Source organism: Hirundo rustica, chromosome 11, assembly GCF_015227805.2.
Source record: "Hirundo rustica isolate bHirRus1 chromosome 11, bHirRus1.pri.v3, whole genome shotgun sequence".
Classification (NCBI taxonomy): Eukaryota; Metazoa; Chordata; class Aves; order Passeriformes; family Hirundinidae; genus Hirundo; species Hirundo rustica.
This window is the reverse complement of record NC_053460.1, coordinates 2050535-2067327: the sequence shown is the minus strand read 5'-3', so window position 1 is coordinate 2067327 and position 16793 is coordinate 2050535. Positions and strand designations below refer to the sequence as shown.

Here is a 16793-nt window from a genome sequence, read left to right as displayed (position 1 = left end):
TAGCGCTAATTGATACCTCAAGCAAATGAGTGCTAAAATGAAATATCCAGGCAACAAAGGTGGGCCGGGGAGCCCATCCCAGCCCCTGGATTTTGGCACAGCCACGTGCTGCGGAGGATTGGAAGCCCAGGGAATGCCGGGGCAGGTCAGGGCTGACTCCAGCCCTCCAGGAGGGATGATGGTGGTGCTAAAGCACAGCAGACAGACCCTACACCCCTCCAGGGTTTCCTCCTGCTGCCACAGTTCAGGGGTTTGTAATCAGTGGCTGGGCTGGTTACGGGAGGAGGGACCATCGCTGGCGTCAGGGATGAGTCCCAGGGACGGGCGGCACGTGGCAAACACCTCGCTCCTCTCCAGCACCAGCTGCATGGGGGATCTGCTGCCCAGCACCTTCAATAAGAATTCCTGGGAGCAGCCAGGCTCCCAGAGGGAATGCCGCTCCCAGGTCAGTCCTAAGTAATGCTCTTCCTGGCATAATTAGAGCCGAGCCTTGCACCGACCAGGAGAAAAAGATAATTAAAGCTCCACGGTCTCAGGAGGAGCTGGGCCGCAAATTAGCACAGTGTCATTCCTCTTCAGAAAGGAGGAAAATAGGGAAAGGAAGCAAATAAAGACAACCTGGCAGGGAGGAGGGGAGAAGGGGAATGTTTGGATGCTCCCTCAGGACGCTGCAGCGAGGGCGAAGCGTCGTCCGCGGCTGACGTCGGGCAGGCAGGAAAAAACCCCCGAGAGCCGAGCAGCAAAGTGCACGAGGTCCTTTGAGCCAAACAGGTATTTTCTTGACAAAAATGGAAACGCAGCCCGGGCAAAACCCAGAGAAAAGCGAAGCCGGTGCTCTGCGAGCGGCGGTAATGTCCCCACCGGCGCTCCCGGTAATGCTGCTGCTGCTTAATGCTCTGCCAGGCCTGAGCCTGCAGCTCTGCCATTGTCTGGGCTGCCTTTGATTTCGGGTTGTTGCTGCTTTTTTGGGTGCCTGGGGGAGCTGGCTGCTGACACTAATCCTGGCTCCTGCTGCCCGAGGGGCTCCTGCTGCCGATGGAGAGGGAGGAGGAGGAGGAGGGGTGGGGGTTAAGGGCCCCCAAAAGGGTTTTGTGTCCCTTCCTTGGGTCAGGACAGCAGGGACAAACACAGCCAGGATGGGGCAGAGCTGATCTGGCTGCAGGGATGGGGCTGAGCTGATGCCCAGGTGGGGCAGGGACTCCCACCAGCCCCTCTCTGGGCAGCGCTGAGTCCAGGGAGGATTCCTCTGCCCTTTGGAGAAGTGCTGCTGCTCCCTGCTGAGGCCCTGGCAGCCAGCTGGAATTTGGGATTTGCAGGAGTCACCTCAGCCCAGGAGTGGTGGGATAAGAGTTTTTGTTGTGTGTGGGGCGCTGCTGGAGGAGAGCAGCTGGTGGTGGCATCTGCAGGTTGGTGCTGCGTGGAGCTCACAGCAGCCTTGGGCTTGTCCAGACCTTGGGGTGCTGCTCAGGGCAAGGTGGATCCAAGCCCAGTTGTCCCTCTGGTAACCCTGATGTCCCTCTGCCCCTCTGACCACTGATGGGGTCACGAGCAGGTCTCATGTGGGGTGAATGCGCTCCCTCCATCCCTTCCTGGTCTCTCTGTCCTTTCCTTGAGGGATCCAAAGAGTCAGGGAGGGAAACAGAGGAGATGGGTGGATGGATGGATGGATGGATGGAGGGATAGATGGATGGAGGGATGGATGGAGGGATGGAGGGATGGATGATGGATGCAGGGATGGATGGATGGATGGATTATGGATGGATGGATGGATGGATGGATGGATGGATGGATGATGGATGGATGGATAGATGGAGGGATGGATGGATGGATGGATGGATGGACGGATGATGGATGGATGATGGATGGATGGATGGATGGATGGATGATGGATGGATGGATGATGGATGGATGATGGATGGATGGATGGATTATGGATGGATGGATGATGGATGGATGGATGGATGATGGATGGATGAAGGATGGATGGATGGATTATGGATGGATGCATGGATGGAAGGATGGATGGATGGATGGATGGATGGATGAAGGATGGATGGATGGATTATGGATGATGGATGAAGGGATGGATGGATGGATGATGGATGGATGGATGATGGATGGATGGATGGATGGATGGATGATGGATGATGGATGGATGGATGGATGGATGGATGGATGGATGGATGGATGATGGATGGATGGATGGATGATGGATGGATGGATGACGGATGGAGGATGGATGGATGGATGTGACTCAAAGGCTGCGAGTCCCTTGTTGTCCCTTTCCTTGTTCCCCCAGCTCTCTCTCCCCCAAACCTTCCCTGTGCAATCCAAGAGAAGTAGAGCCTGGGCTGGCAGCCTCCAACAGGCTCTGATGGAACTGAGCATTCCCTCCTTCCCTGCCTGCTCCCTCCCTGCTCCTGCCCGTGCTGACAGGGTCAGGGGATAAGATTAGGATCAGCTGTTATCCCTGCTGGTGGTGCGTCCCTGTCAGCCGGGATGACAAGGACACATCAGGCACACTCCCACCTCCAGTCCAGGCCCCTCCAGGCTCAGCCATCCCGGAGTGTTCCATCCTCCCTCCCTGCCTGCCCACGGCCGGCTCCTGCGGGGCGTGATGTGAGCACCATGGCTGGTGACGTGCTCCTGCCATGCCGCTTCGGTAACTTCCTGCTCAGACAGGATTTGCAGCTTTAAGCCCTTTGGTGGCCGTGTCAAAAGTCAGGAGCAGCCTCCGGGCTTGGCAGGGCCGGCTCGGTGCGTCCCCAGCAGCCACCCCACCGCAGCCTGTCCCTGCACAGCCAAGGGCCTTTTGTAGGAATGGAGCTTTGCCAGGTAATCCAGCACGAAAAACCTCAGCAGGGTCATTTGTATCTCCTGGCAGAGCAGCTCGGTGGGGGTTTGGTTTTCATCGCCCTCCCAATCCCTCACCCAACCACCACCGATCCCAACTCGGCCATTCCCACCCCCTCCCCTCTCCGGTGAGCTAAATATGAGCCAAAACATCCCGTATCCATGGCCCAGGTGTGTGACAAATGTTCCTAGAACCATTCCCATCTTTGCTGGGCTGTGCTGAAGTGGTTCAGGTGCAGCAAAGATTCCCAGCCCTTGGATTTTCTGCTGTCCCAGCTGGGTCTGTCCTGCCCCTCGCTCTCTCCAGGAAAGATCTCCCAAATCCTCGTGCTTTGTGTCATGACGGGCCCGCAGCAAAGCCCAGCTGGGAGGGATGGTTTGGCCAGAGAATGGAGCAGGAGAGGGGATTTGGGATGCGGGAGAGGGGATTTGGGGTGCAGGAGAGGAGATTTGGGATGCAGGAGAGGGGATTTAGGGTGCAGGAGATGGGATTTGGGATGCAGGAGAGGGGATTTGGGGTGCAGGAGAGGAGATTTGGGATGCAGGAGAGAGGATTTAGGGTGCAGGAGAGGGGATTTGGGATGCAGGAGATGGGATTTGGGATGCAGGAGGAAATACCCGGGGCAGAGCCGGGATGGGGGAGCGGTGCCAGCAGCGGTCACCTGTGCGGGGACAGCAGATGGAGGGGACAGGGAGGGGTGGCACTGGCTGGCAGCGAGGCGGGGAGGACGGGAGGTGATTCAGTGCTGGCAGGCACCGCTTCCATGGCCAGGGGCTGCCCCGGAGCGCCGGGCAGGAGGCGAGGGCAGCGCGGGGGAAAGGGGAAGCTGCCTGCTCCTCTTCCTCCTCCTCCTCCCTGCCATGGCACCTCAGCCCATCGCGGTGCGGATCATCCTCTTGGATTTTAATCCAGCCCTTCCCGGGAGGGGAGCGGGACCATCGCAGCCCCCGGCAGATCCCCCAGGAACCTCCTGCCTGTCCAAACTGAGGAAGCCTCTTCCTGTTGTTTTTGGGTGGAGCAGCCCTTCATCACACCGGGAAGGGGTGGGAAAAGCGAAATACAGCAGAAACACCACCGCAAACCCAGCCCCCGGTTTTCCTTTCCGCCGCTTTTCCTGCTCAACCAGCGGAAGCTGCAGCGCTGCTTTTCCCAGGGATTTTTGGGCAGGGAAGGAGAGAGCCCTCCCCTGGCAGCCTCCGCCCTCTCCATCCTCATCCTCGCCCTCGCAGGGATGCAGGGAGGCCGCTGGGATGCCCAGTGCAGCCCGTCCCCGCCGTGTCCCACCCCCCAAAATCCATCCCAAAGTCTGAGGGTGGAGAAGGACCTGGGGGGAAATGGTTGGGGTCTCTCTGCTGCTTTCCCAGCTCAGGAGAGAGGTCACCGTGCTTTTTTTCTTCACCCAGCTCCCATTTTGGGGTTTCCTGGTTGCTCCCACCCTCTTCCCTTCAGCAACATCCCCAGACACCCCATCCTTGTCCCTCCCCAAACCCTTCCCTCCCCAGGGAGAAGCAAAATCAATATCAGGAGCAGAACCAAGAGGAAAACACGGAGCTGAGTTAGTTATTGAGTATTTTCCTTGCTGGTTTTCCTTCCCCCCGAGTTTGGGAGGCCGCAGGGAGCACAGGGAGTGGGCTGGAATATCCCAGGCTCTCCATGCTCTCGCAGTTGGCTTGAAAAGCCCCAAGCAATGATGTTTCTGTCACCTCCTCCCCACAGGACAAACAACAAGCTGCCCTGACTTCCTAATCCAGGAAATTAAAGGATTTGACCGTGGACCCTGCTAAGCAAATTTCCCCCCTGGAAATCCCAGGGGGATTTAACCCATGGATCCGCCCGATTATCCCTTTAAAGTTGTGACTACGAAAGTCCCAATTCTTCAGGGTGCTGAGCACCCTAAAATCCCACGGTGGCCATGCCCAGCACCCAGAGGGACCTACTTTTCAACTTTAGCCCATCTCCAAACCCCTTTTTCCATGGTGGGCAGCTTCCCCTTTCTGCAGCTCGCTTCCAGCCGCGGCAGTGCATCCCGAATGTGTCACCCTCTGGGGCCACGGGATGGTTTTTGGGAGCTGTTGGATTTCCCAGTGTGGCCTCAAAATGTCCCGTGGTGGCTCCACGGCGCTGCCCTCCAAAATATGATCCTCGGGATGCTCATGGAAAAGCAGCTCCAAGGTGGGCACAGCGCCTGTCCCCGCCGGCAGGAGGGTCCCCATCCAGCACCAGGGAGCTGCGGCAGGTGGCGGATCTTCCCAAACCTTCAGCGCTGGGGATGAGCTCTCCAGGGCAGCGCTGGCAGTGCTGGGAGGCAGGGATGGAGCTTTTTCCCCAGGGGAGAGGGGTGGGGCAGGGCCAGGAGCTGGGGCCCAGTGCAGCCCCGCTCCCGGCTGCGTCCCTCCAGGTCTGTCTCTCATCCCCGTAGCACGGAGGTGAAGCAGAAATAATTAAAAGCCCAGATTCTCTCCTGGCAGGGCCGGGCTCCCAGTCCCTTCCCCTGTTGTGCTGTTGGCTGCTCGAGTGGAAATTTTCACAGGCTTCGCCTCGGAGGCAGCTCAGACCTGCAAGCCCAGAGCTGCGTGCTGGCCTGGGGCACGTCGGGGTTTGGGGACCGGGCAGGGACCCCGCAGGTGCCCAGGGGCAGCATCCCATCCAGGACATCCCATGGGATGCTGGGATGAGCAGGGTGCAGTGGGGCGGAGCAGGGACCCGGCAGCTCGGGGACGGCTTGAGAAGCCCCAGGAAAAATGGGATTTTTTTTGGGGGGGATGAAGCTGATTTCAGGGCTCAAAACCCCATGAAGGCAGCTGGGATGAGGGAAGCGGCTCGTCCTGGGCGGGCTCTGAAGTTTGAGGTGGACAGGAGATGTTGCTGTGGCAGTGGGGAGGATTTGTTATTTTTCTCCCCACAGTCATCGGGGCTGGGGCCACCTCTTGCCCCACAAAGGGGTGACAGAGCCCTGGAGGCACCTCCAGCCCCTCTCCCTCCTGCCTGAGCCCACCAGGGCTGGGTGAGTGAGGGGACTGGGTGACTTGTACTCCAGGCAGGGCTTAAAATGAAGAGAAATTTGCACGAAACACTGCAAACATTGTTTGCATTTTCTCATCGTTCCTGGGGTTTGCTGGTGGGCAGACTGGATGTGATAGTGGAGGATGGAGATGATCCCCACATGTGGCCGTGCCACTTTGGGGCTGGGTGTCCCTGAGAGCAGGGAAAACTTCCCAATCATCTCCAGGTCCATCCTGGTGAGGCTGGAGGCAGCAGGAATCCCAGAATTCCAGAATATCTGGAGCTGGAAGGACCCACATGGACCACAGAGTCCAACTCCTGGCTCTACAGCACCTCTCCTCAGCCTCCTCCCAGCTCCACAGAGCAAAACACGGATGTTTTCCCTTCCCCAGCACCCTGGTGATCGAAACACAGCTTTCCATCCCTCAGACCCTGTCACATCACCTGGAAAAGCCACCTCTCTCCTGCCCCACAGGGCTGGAGGTGGCAGAGGGGTCCCAGAGGGCGAGGCTGAACATCAACCCTGAGCATCAACCCTCTCTCCTCCGGCAGCTGGAGAGCATCCGACGGTGCCCCCGAGGCCACTCCAGCTCCTTGCCTTGCCCCAAGGCCAGGCTGGGCTGGAAATAAAATTTTAAGTTCAGTTCAATGGGAATTTCTCGATTCTGGGTGAGGTTTTTGTGCCATTTGCTCAGAGCCGGGGTGGGTTTCGCTGTTGGGTTAAAACAGAGGAATTTGATGGATCTTTCCTCTCCAGCACCAGGGGAAAGGGAGGGACAACATTTCACTGCCTCTTTCAGGCTTTTTCAGGCCTCCAACAGCAGGGAAAAAAAATTGCCTGGGAAGTTCAGTTGCCAAAAGTCTGTTTTGCTTGAGGTGACCGAAACTTGAGAAGCTGCCAAAGAGTTTTGGCCAAAACCTGAAGGGGGTGAAGGGTCAGGAAAGGAAAAAAGACTTTTCCTTGTGGTTCTGGTGTGGTTTGCTCTGGGATTTGGTTTTACTCCTTCTTTTTAGGCATCCAAATGAAAACTGAAATTCAACAGCCAGCTCAGCTTTGCTTTCTGTCAACAGCTCCCTCACCTGGAGTTTTTTGCCTGAATTCTCCAAATTCTCGTCTTCTGAGGCCTTTTTCTTTGGCTGCAGAAAAACAAAGCCTCTAATGATTCCCAGGGGACCAGGGTGTGCTGGTGGCTCCGCAGAGGGATTTGAAGGATTCCCTGGAGGCAGAGCAGAGGCTCCCTCAGCTGCCTTTGCCTGGCTGAGCTTCTGTCCCTGTGCTGCAGCTGGCATCTTCGGCTTTGAGATTTCCACCCCTTCTCCATCCTGTGGGGGCATCAGCCCAGGCACAGGAGGAACGGGAAGTTTGGGGAGGATCCTGGGGATGGATGGGAGGCTGGTAGTCCACTGGATCCTCCACCTTCTATCCCTCAGCCTGAGGTAGGAAGAAGGTGCCCAGTGTCCACGTGGAGCCAGGTGTTTTCTGACAGCCTCCATCCATCATCCCTCCATCCATAATCCATCCATCCATCCATCCATCCATCCATCCATCCATCCATCCATCATCCATCCATCATCCATCCATCCATAATCCATCCATCCATAATCCATCCATCCATCATGCATGCATGCATCCATCCATCCAACACCCATCCATCCATCCATCCATCCATCCATCCATCCATCCATCCATCATCCCTCCATCCACCATCCATCCATCCATCCATCCATCCCTCCATCCATCATCCATCCATCCACCCATCCATCCATCCCTCCATCCATCATCCATCCATCCATCCATCCGTCCATCCATCCATCCTCCATCCATCCATCCATCCCTCCATCCATCATGCATGCATGCATCCATCCATCCATCACCCATCCATCCATCCATCCATCCACCCATCATCCCTCCATCCATAATCCATCCATCATCCCTCCATCCGTCCATCCATCCATCCATCCATCCATCCCTCCATCCATCATCCATCCTTCCATCCCTCCATCCCTTCATCCGTCCCACAAAGGTCGTTCCAAATTCGTGGCTGGACTGGGGGCGATCCTGGATCGCCCAATCCCAGAAGTGGGTTTTTTGGGTTGGGAAGGACCTTAGCTCTCATCCAAAGCTCATCGTTCCCACCCCGCCACCGTGGCCACGCCAGGACCGCGTCTCCCCGCTCCTCTCCTTGCTGAATCCATGCAGGTGGATTGTCACCGAGACACACAAAGCAGTCACACGCAGACAAGAGATTTTCGCAGGGCAGAGATCCTTCCGATCCAGCTCAAACCGAGACTGGCGGAGAGAGAGCCTCTTTGTTTTATTTCTTACTTTTTATACATTTGTGGTCTAGTAGAAGATTGGCTTCTGGGGTTTTTCACCCCTCAGCCAAGTGGCTAAACCAACAGTCAGTTACAATTGTTTTCAGGTTAGAAATATGCAAACAAAGGACAGAGGATGAAAAACAAAGGATTTGTTTATGCTACATCTGTGGGAAAAAGGTAGAACTGGTCTTCATATTGTACAGTAATTAAAAAGATCTGACTCCATCTATGAAAATCAAAAAGGCTATAAAAAACTCAGAAAAACCAGGGTAACAGTGGGTCATACCCCACCAAAGCACCTATCCAGACTCTCCCCCAATCCCTGCAATTCCCTGGCCTGAGGAGCAGCTCCGGAATTCGGGATCAGCCCAGGCAGCAGCGTGTCCACTGCCCCTGGCTGGGCTGAGCCACGGCTGCTCCAGGAGCTGGGCTTGGCCTGCTGCACCTTCCAAAATCTCCTCCCAACTGCGGCATCCATGGAGGGCTTTCCTCTCTCCCACTCCTGCCTTCATCCAGCTCAGAGAAGCTGCAGTGTGTGGAATCTCCCCGGCTTCCTGGGAGATTTGCTGCCTTGGCTTGCCTTTCCTTGGATTTCTGTATCTTTTCTTTATGGGTTTGGGTCTGTTTTTCCAAGGGTTGGTAGGGATCTCTTCCCACCGGCTTTGCCTCCCTCCTGGAAGCGGCAGGTTTGGAATGTGCTGCTTCTGCCCGGGGTTAGAGGAATGTTTGCAGGGGATGGGGAGGGGGATGCAGCCCTTCCCATTCCCGTTGTGTGCATTTCCCGTGATGAACGTGACAATTATCCAGCAAAATCATGGAAACCTGCCCTATCCAGGGGAGCAGGAACATCCCCCTGCTCACTCCTTTCCCTTCCCTGAGTCAGCTCTTCCCAAATCCCACTCCGAGTGGCTTCCCACAGGTTTTGCAGCCCTTTCCAGAAGGTAACGATGCTCAGAGCAGCTCTGCATTTGTCTCCTGCCTTCCCCTGTTCGGAGAAAAAGGGGAAAATCCATCCCTGGAGCCGGAGTTTGTTCTTTCCTCCATGTCTGATTTGGGAGAGGGAATTTCTCGGAGCTTGGGCTGCATCCTGGGAGCGACTCCCTGCCCACTTTGAGGGCAAAGCGACCGCTCTGGAGAGGGGCCAAACCTCAGGTGGGACAGCGGCCTCAAAGCCACCCCTTCCCAAGGCAAATCCCGGTGTTTTCACCCACCTGCCTCCTGCAGAGCTCCGTTCCTAGTGACAGATGGCCGGGGATGAGGCTCCCTCTCCAGATGTTGATTTTCTGGCCAGCTGTAAAGAACGCCCAGGGCATCGTCCCCCTGCAAATCCCCTCAGCTCTGCCCTTGCTGGGGGGCACAGAGTTAAAAGGGAGGGAAGTCACCGGGAGGGGAAGGCAGGAATCTGCCTGGCCCTGCCTATTCCATGTGTTCCGTGGCCAAGGAGATCCTGGGAGCATCCTGGTGCCTCTGGGTACCAGCTCCACCCGGCCCAGCCTTTGAAAGTTGATGGAGATGGATTTTCTGGGCAATTTTTGTTTTGCAAAAACATGGATAAAATAAATCCTTTGGGGGATGTTGGGAATAAGGTGAGCTGGAGACAATCCTGGTGTTTGATGCTCTTATCTTTCTCCCCTGGGGATGACCCAGCTCAGGGATGTGGTTTGAGCTGCTCCTCCCAGAATTTTGGGATCATGGCCCATCCCTGTCCCCTGAGTCACCGAGACTTTGCACCTTTCCATGTCGTGAATTCAGTTCTCCAGGAAAACTCCTTTTGGTCATGGCAAGGCACAGGACACAAGGACACAAGCCTGGGATACTTTTTCCCCCCCCCTTACTTGGATTAAAACAAAAAATGGAATTTCAGTGTAAAATGGTAAAAGATTCCTCGGTGAATTTGTAACTCCAAAAAATATAAAGGTAGGGGAGGCTCTGGCACAGGTGCCTGGAGCAATGAGCTAAACGGGAACTGGCTGCAGCCCCATCTCCAGGAATTTGGGAGACCTGGAGCATTCCGCGGCCCAGCTGTCCACGAGCTCTCCCAGCTGCCTTGGGATTATTTCCCCCCCTAACATGACATTTCCTGCTGTAAAACTACAGGGAAACTCAGATTTGGCCTTTTGACCTCCACATTTCCCGCGATTCTCGACAATTTGCTTTCTTAGGCAGCAACAAACACATTGAGGGGATTTTATTTTTTTTTTTTTTTCCCCCCAGGGTTCAAGGGTTTGAGTATTTTTTTTTCCTTAATTCTCTCGAAACCCGACTTCCAGAGCCATTTTTTTCGGAGCCATCCTAGCCTTTCCCAACCCTCCCTTCCCGCTGCTGGGAGCTTTCCTGCTCCTCCTCGGAGGCCATCCGTGCTCCCATCCCAAAAATCCGTGCTCCCATCCCAAAAATCTCCATCTGGAGCTGGCGAGCCCGGCTCTCTCTTTGCTATGCGCAGCACCTGCTCCGCGTCTGGCTGCAAAGAGCCCGAGCAGACGCTCGGGGCCGCATTACATCATGTCAGAGGTCACATTAAAGCAGCTTTTTTTTTATTATTATTATTTATCCCCCCTTAATTAAGAATTCCAGCGATGCGGGGGGAGAGGGGGAAACAGAGGGAAAAGCAGACGGGAGGGAGCGGGCTGGGAAAAATGCCTGCGCCGAGCAGGTAAATGGGAATTAATCCACAGACAGCTAATTGGTGTGTCTAATATTCCACCCCCTGAGGACCGGCGCGGTGTTGCTGCCTGCACAAATCACTCAGGGCGAGGCTGGTGCAATAACGGGGAAGCCGGGAGAGAGAGCGGTGGGAAAGAGCCAAGCTGGAATTAAGGAGCGGCTTTTATCGGGGCAATAAACGCCGGGTGAGGGAAAATAACAAACAGGTTGTTAATTGCTGCCATCTCCCCGTCCCCTCGGGGCCGCGTCTAGACAGAGCCTGGCTCCGGGCTCTGCTCATTCCCGACCCGCTGGATGCGGGATGCGGTGCCCCTGGAAGGGGAAAGGGAAGCGGGATGGGCACTGCAGCTGTGCCCTAAATCACAGAGGCTCCCGCAGAGGTGGGAACCAGACAGTCTGCAGTGGTTATTAATAATTCAGTCCCAATTTGTCCCGTCGAGGAGAGCACGAAGCCCGGCCAAGCCTCCCCTCCCGGCCGCCCGGAGCGAGGCAGAGCCTCCCGGGGTTCTTGCAGCGCTCGATCCCACGCTGGCAGGGATTTGGGAGCTGGGGTCGCCTCTCCCGCCCCATCCCGGAGAGATCCCGTGTCCTTGGGATCCCCCATCCCATCAGCGTCCCCCTCTCCCGGGGTTCCTTGGTGGGCGCAGCCAGGGCTGGGTCCCGCTGCCCGCTGTGCCAGAGGGACGGGAAAACAACGCCCGTGGAGCCCACGCAGCCCAGGGCTGCACTGCAAACCCGCTTCTCCTCGCCTCATCCAGCCGCCCCTTCCCCGTTTCCCACTGGAAAAAAATCTCCTTTTTCTCCTTCATCCCTTCCCAGGGCAAGGTGCATCCCAAGGCTTCCCTGACCCCGGGATGAGCGAGTCTTAAATGCTCTCTCTGAATTTTTCCTGAAGCATTTCCCTTGCAGCTGGCGTGCGTTTTAATTGAGTTTTGCCGTTTGAAAAATACATGAGGCTCCGTAATGGAGGGAGAGAAAACATTCCCTCCTATAGGAAGATAAAGATGCGTTTAGAGAGGGGAAAAAAATAAAAATAAAAACAAAAACCGGCCCCAAAGCCGCCGGATGAAGTATTGACCTGGAGACAAAGTGGATCAGATGGAGCCAACCTGGCCCCTTAGGAAAACTTGTGGCTGTTCATTAGGGATGAGCTCACTGCCAGCTTAACTCCATCCTCACCACTCCCACTGAAGCCTGGGAAGGATTTGGGATTTGTTGCAGCCTCGTGGTGCCCCTGTTGGGGTTGGGATAATGGGAGAGCTCTGGGTGTGGGATGGAGGAGGGCTGAGCGCCTCCATCCCTGTGCTGGATCCCAGCAATAAAGCAGGAGTTTCATACTTCCCTCGGAATTTCAGGAAACAGGGCTTCTTTCCCAGAAATCTTACCCATAGGATGCTTTTTTTGATATCCAGTAATCCCAATCCCAACTGGGATAATCGGATACTAAAACTCCCAGTTCCCAATAATGTGGATTTCTCCCTGTGCTCTCCCTTTGCCCCCGAGCATGAGTTTGCTCCGTGTCTGCTGCCTGGTTTTTATTGGAATGTATCTTCCGTACAAAAACGCTGGAAAAATGGGAATAATGGCAGCAAATCCCTCCCCTGGATGGATTCCGCCAATGGATGGAGAAGGGCTCACCAGTGCTCCAGGTTTCTCGTGGCTCCAGGTGCCATCCTGGCAATTCCAGGTGTCACATTTACAGCTCGGAAACATTTCCGGGCTTCTGGAAACCTGCTCTAATTTCCAGCCTGATTTTAAAGCACTTTGTCCCACTTGTTCTCCTGCCAAAGCATTCCTGGAACCAAAACACCTCTCAAGCCTCACCTGGTTTGAATTTTGCTTCCTTCCTTCCTGAATCCCCGAGGATTTTGCTGGGAGTTCACCCCTTTGTGGCGAAACCAGCACAACCCTTGGATCCGCTCCTTGCTCACTCTGGAATTCACTGATGGAATTCCTGAAAAGCCAAGTTCTTCCTTGCAAAATCAGTTGATTCCAGCTTCTTATAGATCAGCTGGAGCTGGGTGAACTTGGCATTAGGAAGCAGGCCCGGGTATTATCCCTTCCCCTCTCAGCTCTGGCCAAACCACAGGAGATCTGCGAGGATTCCTGGGAATCTGGTTGGTTGGGATTTTTCCCTGCCTCCTGCCAGCTTCCCCTTGCCAGTTTGACCACTTGCCCGCTCATCCTCCGAGGAGAGTGAGTCAGCCTGGCAAAAAAAAAAAAAAATAATAAATAAAATATCCCAGCAGGGACTCTCTGTCCTGAGACCCAAAACGGGGGCTCAAAAGCCACAAACCATCCCGGCCTTTCCCCCCTCTGGCTCTTCCCAATCCCAATCTTTACCTAAACACCCTCCCCCAGCTCAGCCTGGATAGGGAAGTGCAGGAAAATCCTGGAATCGTGGAATGGATCGGTTGGACAGGACCTGAAAGCCCATCCCACCCCTGCCACGGGCAGGGACACCTTGCGCTGTCCCAGGCTCTTGGATTCATCCCAGCTGGAAAAGGAGGCTGGGGATGCTCAGAGGTGGGAGGAACTAAAGAGCTCCTCTTGCATCACTCTTCCCTCCATCCCACCGTGAGGAGCAGGATGATCTTGAACGTCCCTTCCAACCCGAACCATCCCATAATTCTGTTTGATCGGGAATGACTCCCAGCCTTATTTTCACCGTGGTCTCTCCACTTCGGCTTCTCCATCCCGGAAAATAAAAGAAAATTATGGCAGCACTTAGGGAAGGAGGAGCGGAGTGATGAGATCAGGCCCTGTCCATGTGTCAGGGAGGAAAAAAAAACCCAAAAAAACCCCCCCAAAAACCCCCACTTTTCCAGGGAAATAAACTCCAGGCAATTAAGTGGGAATTAAGATTTCGCGCACGCCACGAGCAGCAGGCGTGGAGAAAGCAGACAGCTGGTAAATTTGGGATGTGACAAAGTCATGGGAGCACTAACTGGATTACTGGCATTTATTTGGGAATACTTATGGATTTTATTATGCGACGTAGGGATCTCCATAATTCTGCTTTTCACTCCTCCCAGCGTCCCGGGGAGCTTTACAAACAATTAATCCTTGTGCTCTGGGGAACCCAGTGCATTCCATCTGCTCCGGGAATCCAGTGCATTCCATCTGCTCCGGGAATCCAGTGGATTCCATCTGCTCCAGGAATCCAGTGCATTCCATCTGCTCCGGGAACCCAGTGCATTCCATCTGCTCCGGGAATCCAGTGCATTCCATCTGCTCTGGGGAATCCAGTGCATTCCATCTGCTCCAGGAATCCAGTGCATTCCATCTGCTCCAGGAATCCAGTGCATTCCATCTGCTCCGGGAATCCAGTGCATTCCATCTGCTCCGGGAATCCAGTGCATTCCATCTGCTCCGGGAATCCAGTGCATTCCATCTGCTCCGGGAATCCAGTGGATTCCATCTGCTCTGGGGAATCCAGTGCATTCCATCTGCTCTGGGGAATCCAGTGCATTCCATCTGCTCTGGGGAATCCAGTGCATTCCATCTGCTCCGGGAATCCAGTGCATTCCATCTGCTCCGGGAATCCAGTGCATTCCATCTGCTCCGGGAATCCAGTGCATTCCATCTGCTCTGGGGAATCCAGTGCATTCCATCTGCTCTGGGGAATCCAGTGCATTCCATCTGCTCTGGGGAATCCAGTGCATTCCATCTGCTCTGGGAATCCAGTGCATTCCATCTGCTCCGGGAATCCAGTGCATTCCATCTGCTCCGGGAATCCAGTGCATTCCATCTGCTCTGGGGAATCCAGTGCATTCCATCTGCTCTGGGGAATCCAGTGCATTCCATCCGCTCCGGGAATCCAGTGCATTCCATCTGCTCTGGGGAATCCAGTGCATTCCATCTGCTCCGGGAATCCAGTGCATTCCATCTGCTCTGGGGAATCCAGTGCATTCCATCTGCTCCGGGAATCCAGTGCATTCCATCCGCTCCCGGAATCCAGTGCATTCCATCTGCTCTGGGAATCCAGTGCATTCCATCTGCTCCGGGAATCCAGTGCATTCCATCTGCTCTGGGGAATCCAGTGCATTCCATCTGCTCCAGGAATCCAGTGCATTCCATCTGCTCTGGGGAATCCAGTGCATTCCATCTGCTCCGGGAATCCAGTGCATTCCATCCGCTCCCGGAATCCAGTGCATTCCATCTGCTCTGGGAATCCAGTGCATTCCATCTGCTCCGGGAATCCAGTGCATTCCATCTGCTCCGGGAATCCAGTGCATTCCATCTGCTCTGGGGAATCCAGTGCATTCCATCTGCTCCGGGAATCCAGTGCATTCCATCTGCTCCGGGAATCCAGTGGATTCCTTCCCTCCCCAAGAGGATTTTGGATCAGAGGTGGCTTCAGTGATGCGATTGATTTTTTAACTTTTTCTGAGCCAAAGCCCCAGGGTTTTGTTTGTTTGTTTGTTTGTTTGTTAATTCCCTGTGCTTTCTGGAGGGAATTCCATGATCCTGGGAGTCTGTGGGGATGAGCAGATCCAGAAGTCTCGGGAGTGAGTTTTCCAGGGATGGAAATGCATCCAGCGATGGTGGTTTTAATCAGTTTAGGTCGGATATCAGCAGGAATTTCCCCATGGAAAGGGCGGTCAGGAGCCGGAACTGCCCAGGGAGGTTTGGAGTATCCATCCCTGGAGGTGTCCCAGGAATTCCTGGCTGTGGCAGGGCTGGGGACAAGGTGGGGATCAGTCACAGCTTGGTGATCCTGGAGCTCCTTTCCACCCTCAAGGACCCCGTGATTCCACCAAGGTGGTGCTGAATGCTGCAGACAGGGGCAGGATTTGGGTGATCCCAGAATCCCAGGCCGGGCTGGCGGCTCCCGGGGCTCCTCCAGCGTCACCTCCCGCTCTGCCAGCACCCCGGGGTGGCACCGGGCAGGCAGAGAGGGGCGAGCGCCTCCGGCCGCATCTCCAGGGAGGAGCGTCGGGAACAGAGTGAAATCCTGGAGCTCCCAGAGCGGTTCAGTCTTGGGCTCAATACTGGCCTGGGGCCAGCAGGGGCCTGGGGAAACACTGCAGTGAGGAATAAATTTATAAGGATTAAAAATGCTTCATAATGCTTATAATGCTTTCTATATCATAATATATAACAATATATAACAATATATGACAATATATAACAATATATAACAATATATTATAATATATAATAATATGTAATATATAATAATATATCTTAATATATAACTACATTAATTAATTAATTAATTGTGTATTATATATAAATAAATGGTTGCAATCTTTATAATACTTCTAATGCTTTGTTTGTAGTAATATAATGTTAATTAATTAATTATTAGAAATAAAAATATAACAATCTGTAATACTTACAATACTTTATATATAATAATATGTAATGCGTCTATTAATGAAATATATTATAAATATATATTGTTATATATAAGTCAAATAAACTGGAATAGCCTGGACTAGTGGAAGCTGACCCCGCCCATGGCAGGGCTTGGGATGAGATGGGTTTGAAGGTATTTTCCAAACCACTCCCAGATTCCCTGACAAACGCTGGGATCCCTGCCGGGGAATGGGCTGTGCCACCTGTGCCACCTTTGCCCCCTCCTCTGACCCCACCTGAGCGCTGAGCTGCTCTCCAGGAGCATAAAAAAAACCCTTAAAACCCAAATTTTGGGTCCGCCAATCTCGGAGAACCCTCAGGACCTGCACCAGCATCATCACATCACCCCTCCACCACCTCCAACCACTCTGGGAAACAGCTGGGATTCGCTTCCAGGGCTACTCCAAAGCAGGGAACAAAGCACTTCTTAGAGCAGGGAGGCTGAGGAGTGTGAGGAGCGGCACGCAGGTGACAGCACAGCCACCCTCACCCCCTGCTCCCCAGCCCTGGCCAGCATTCCGAGCAAGGCAGGCACATTCCCGGCCCTGCTTTCCATTTTTAGGAGCCTGTCAGAAATGGCACTTCCCTC

General features: G+C 54.4%; 1 protein-coding gene across 1 annotated transcript in view; it reads left to right on the top strand.

The window, feature by feature from the left end:
• The first annotated feature begins 2651 nt into the window (after positions 1–2651).
• The window catches only part of JPH3 (junctophilin 3), a 34059-nt gene continuing 19917 nt past the window's right edge, over positions 2652–16793 (top strand). Inside the window, exon 1 of the mRNA XM_040075636.2 lies at positions 2652–2662. Within this exon, the coding sequence (XP_039931570.1) occupies positions 2652–2662 (11 nt within the window). The remainder of the gene's footprint in view (positions 2663–16793) is intronic.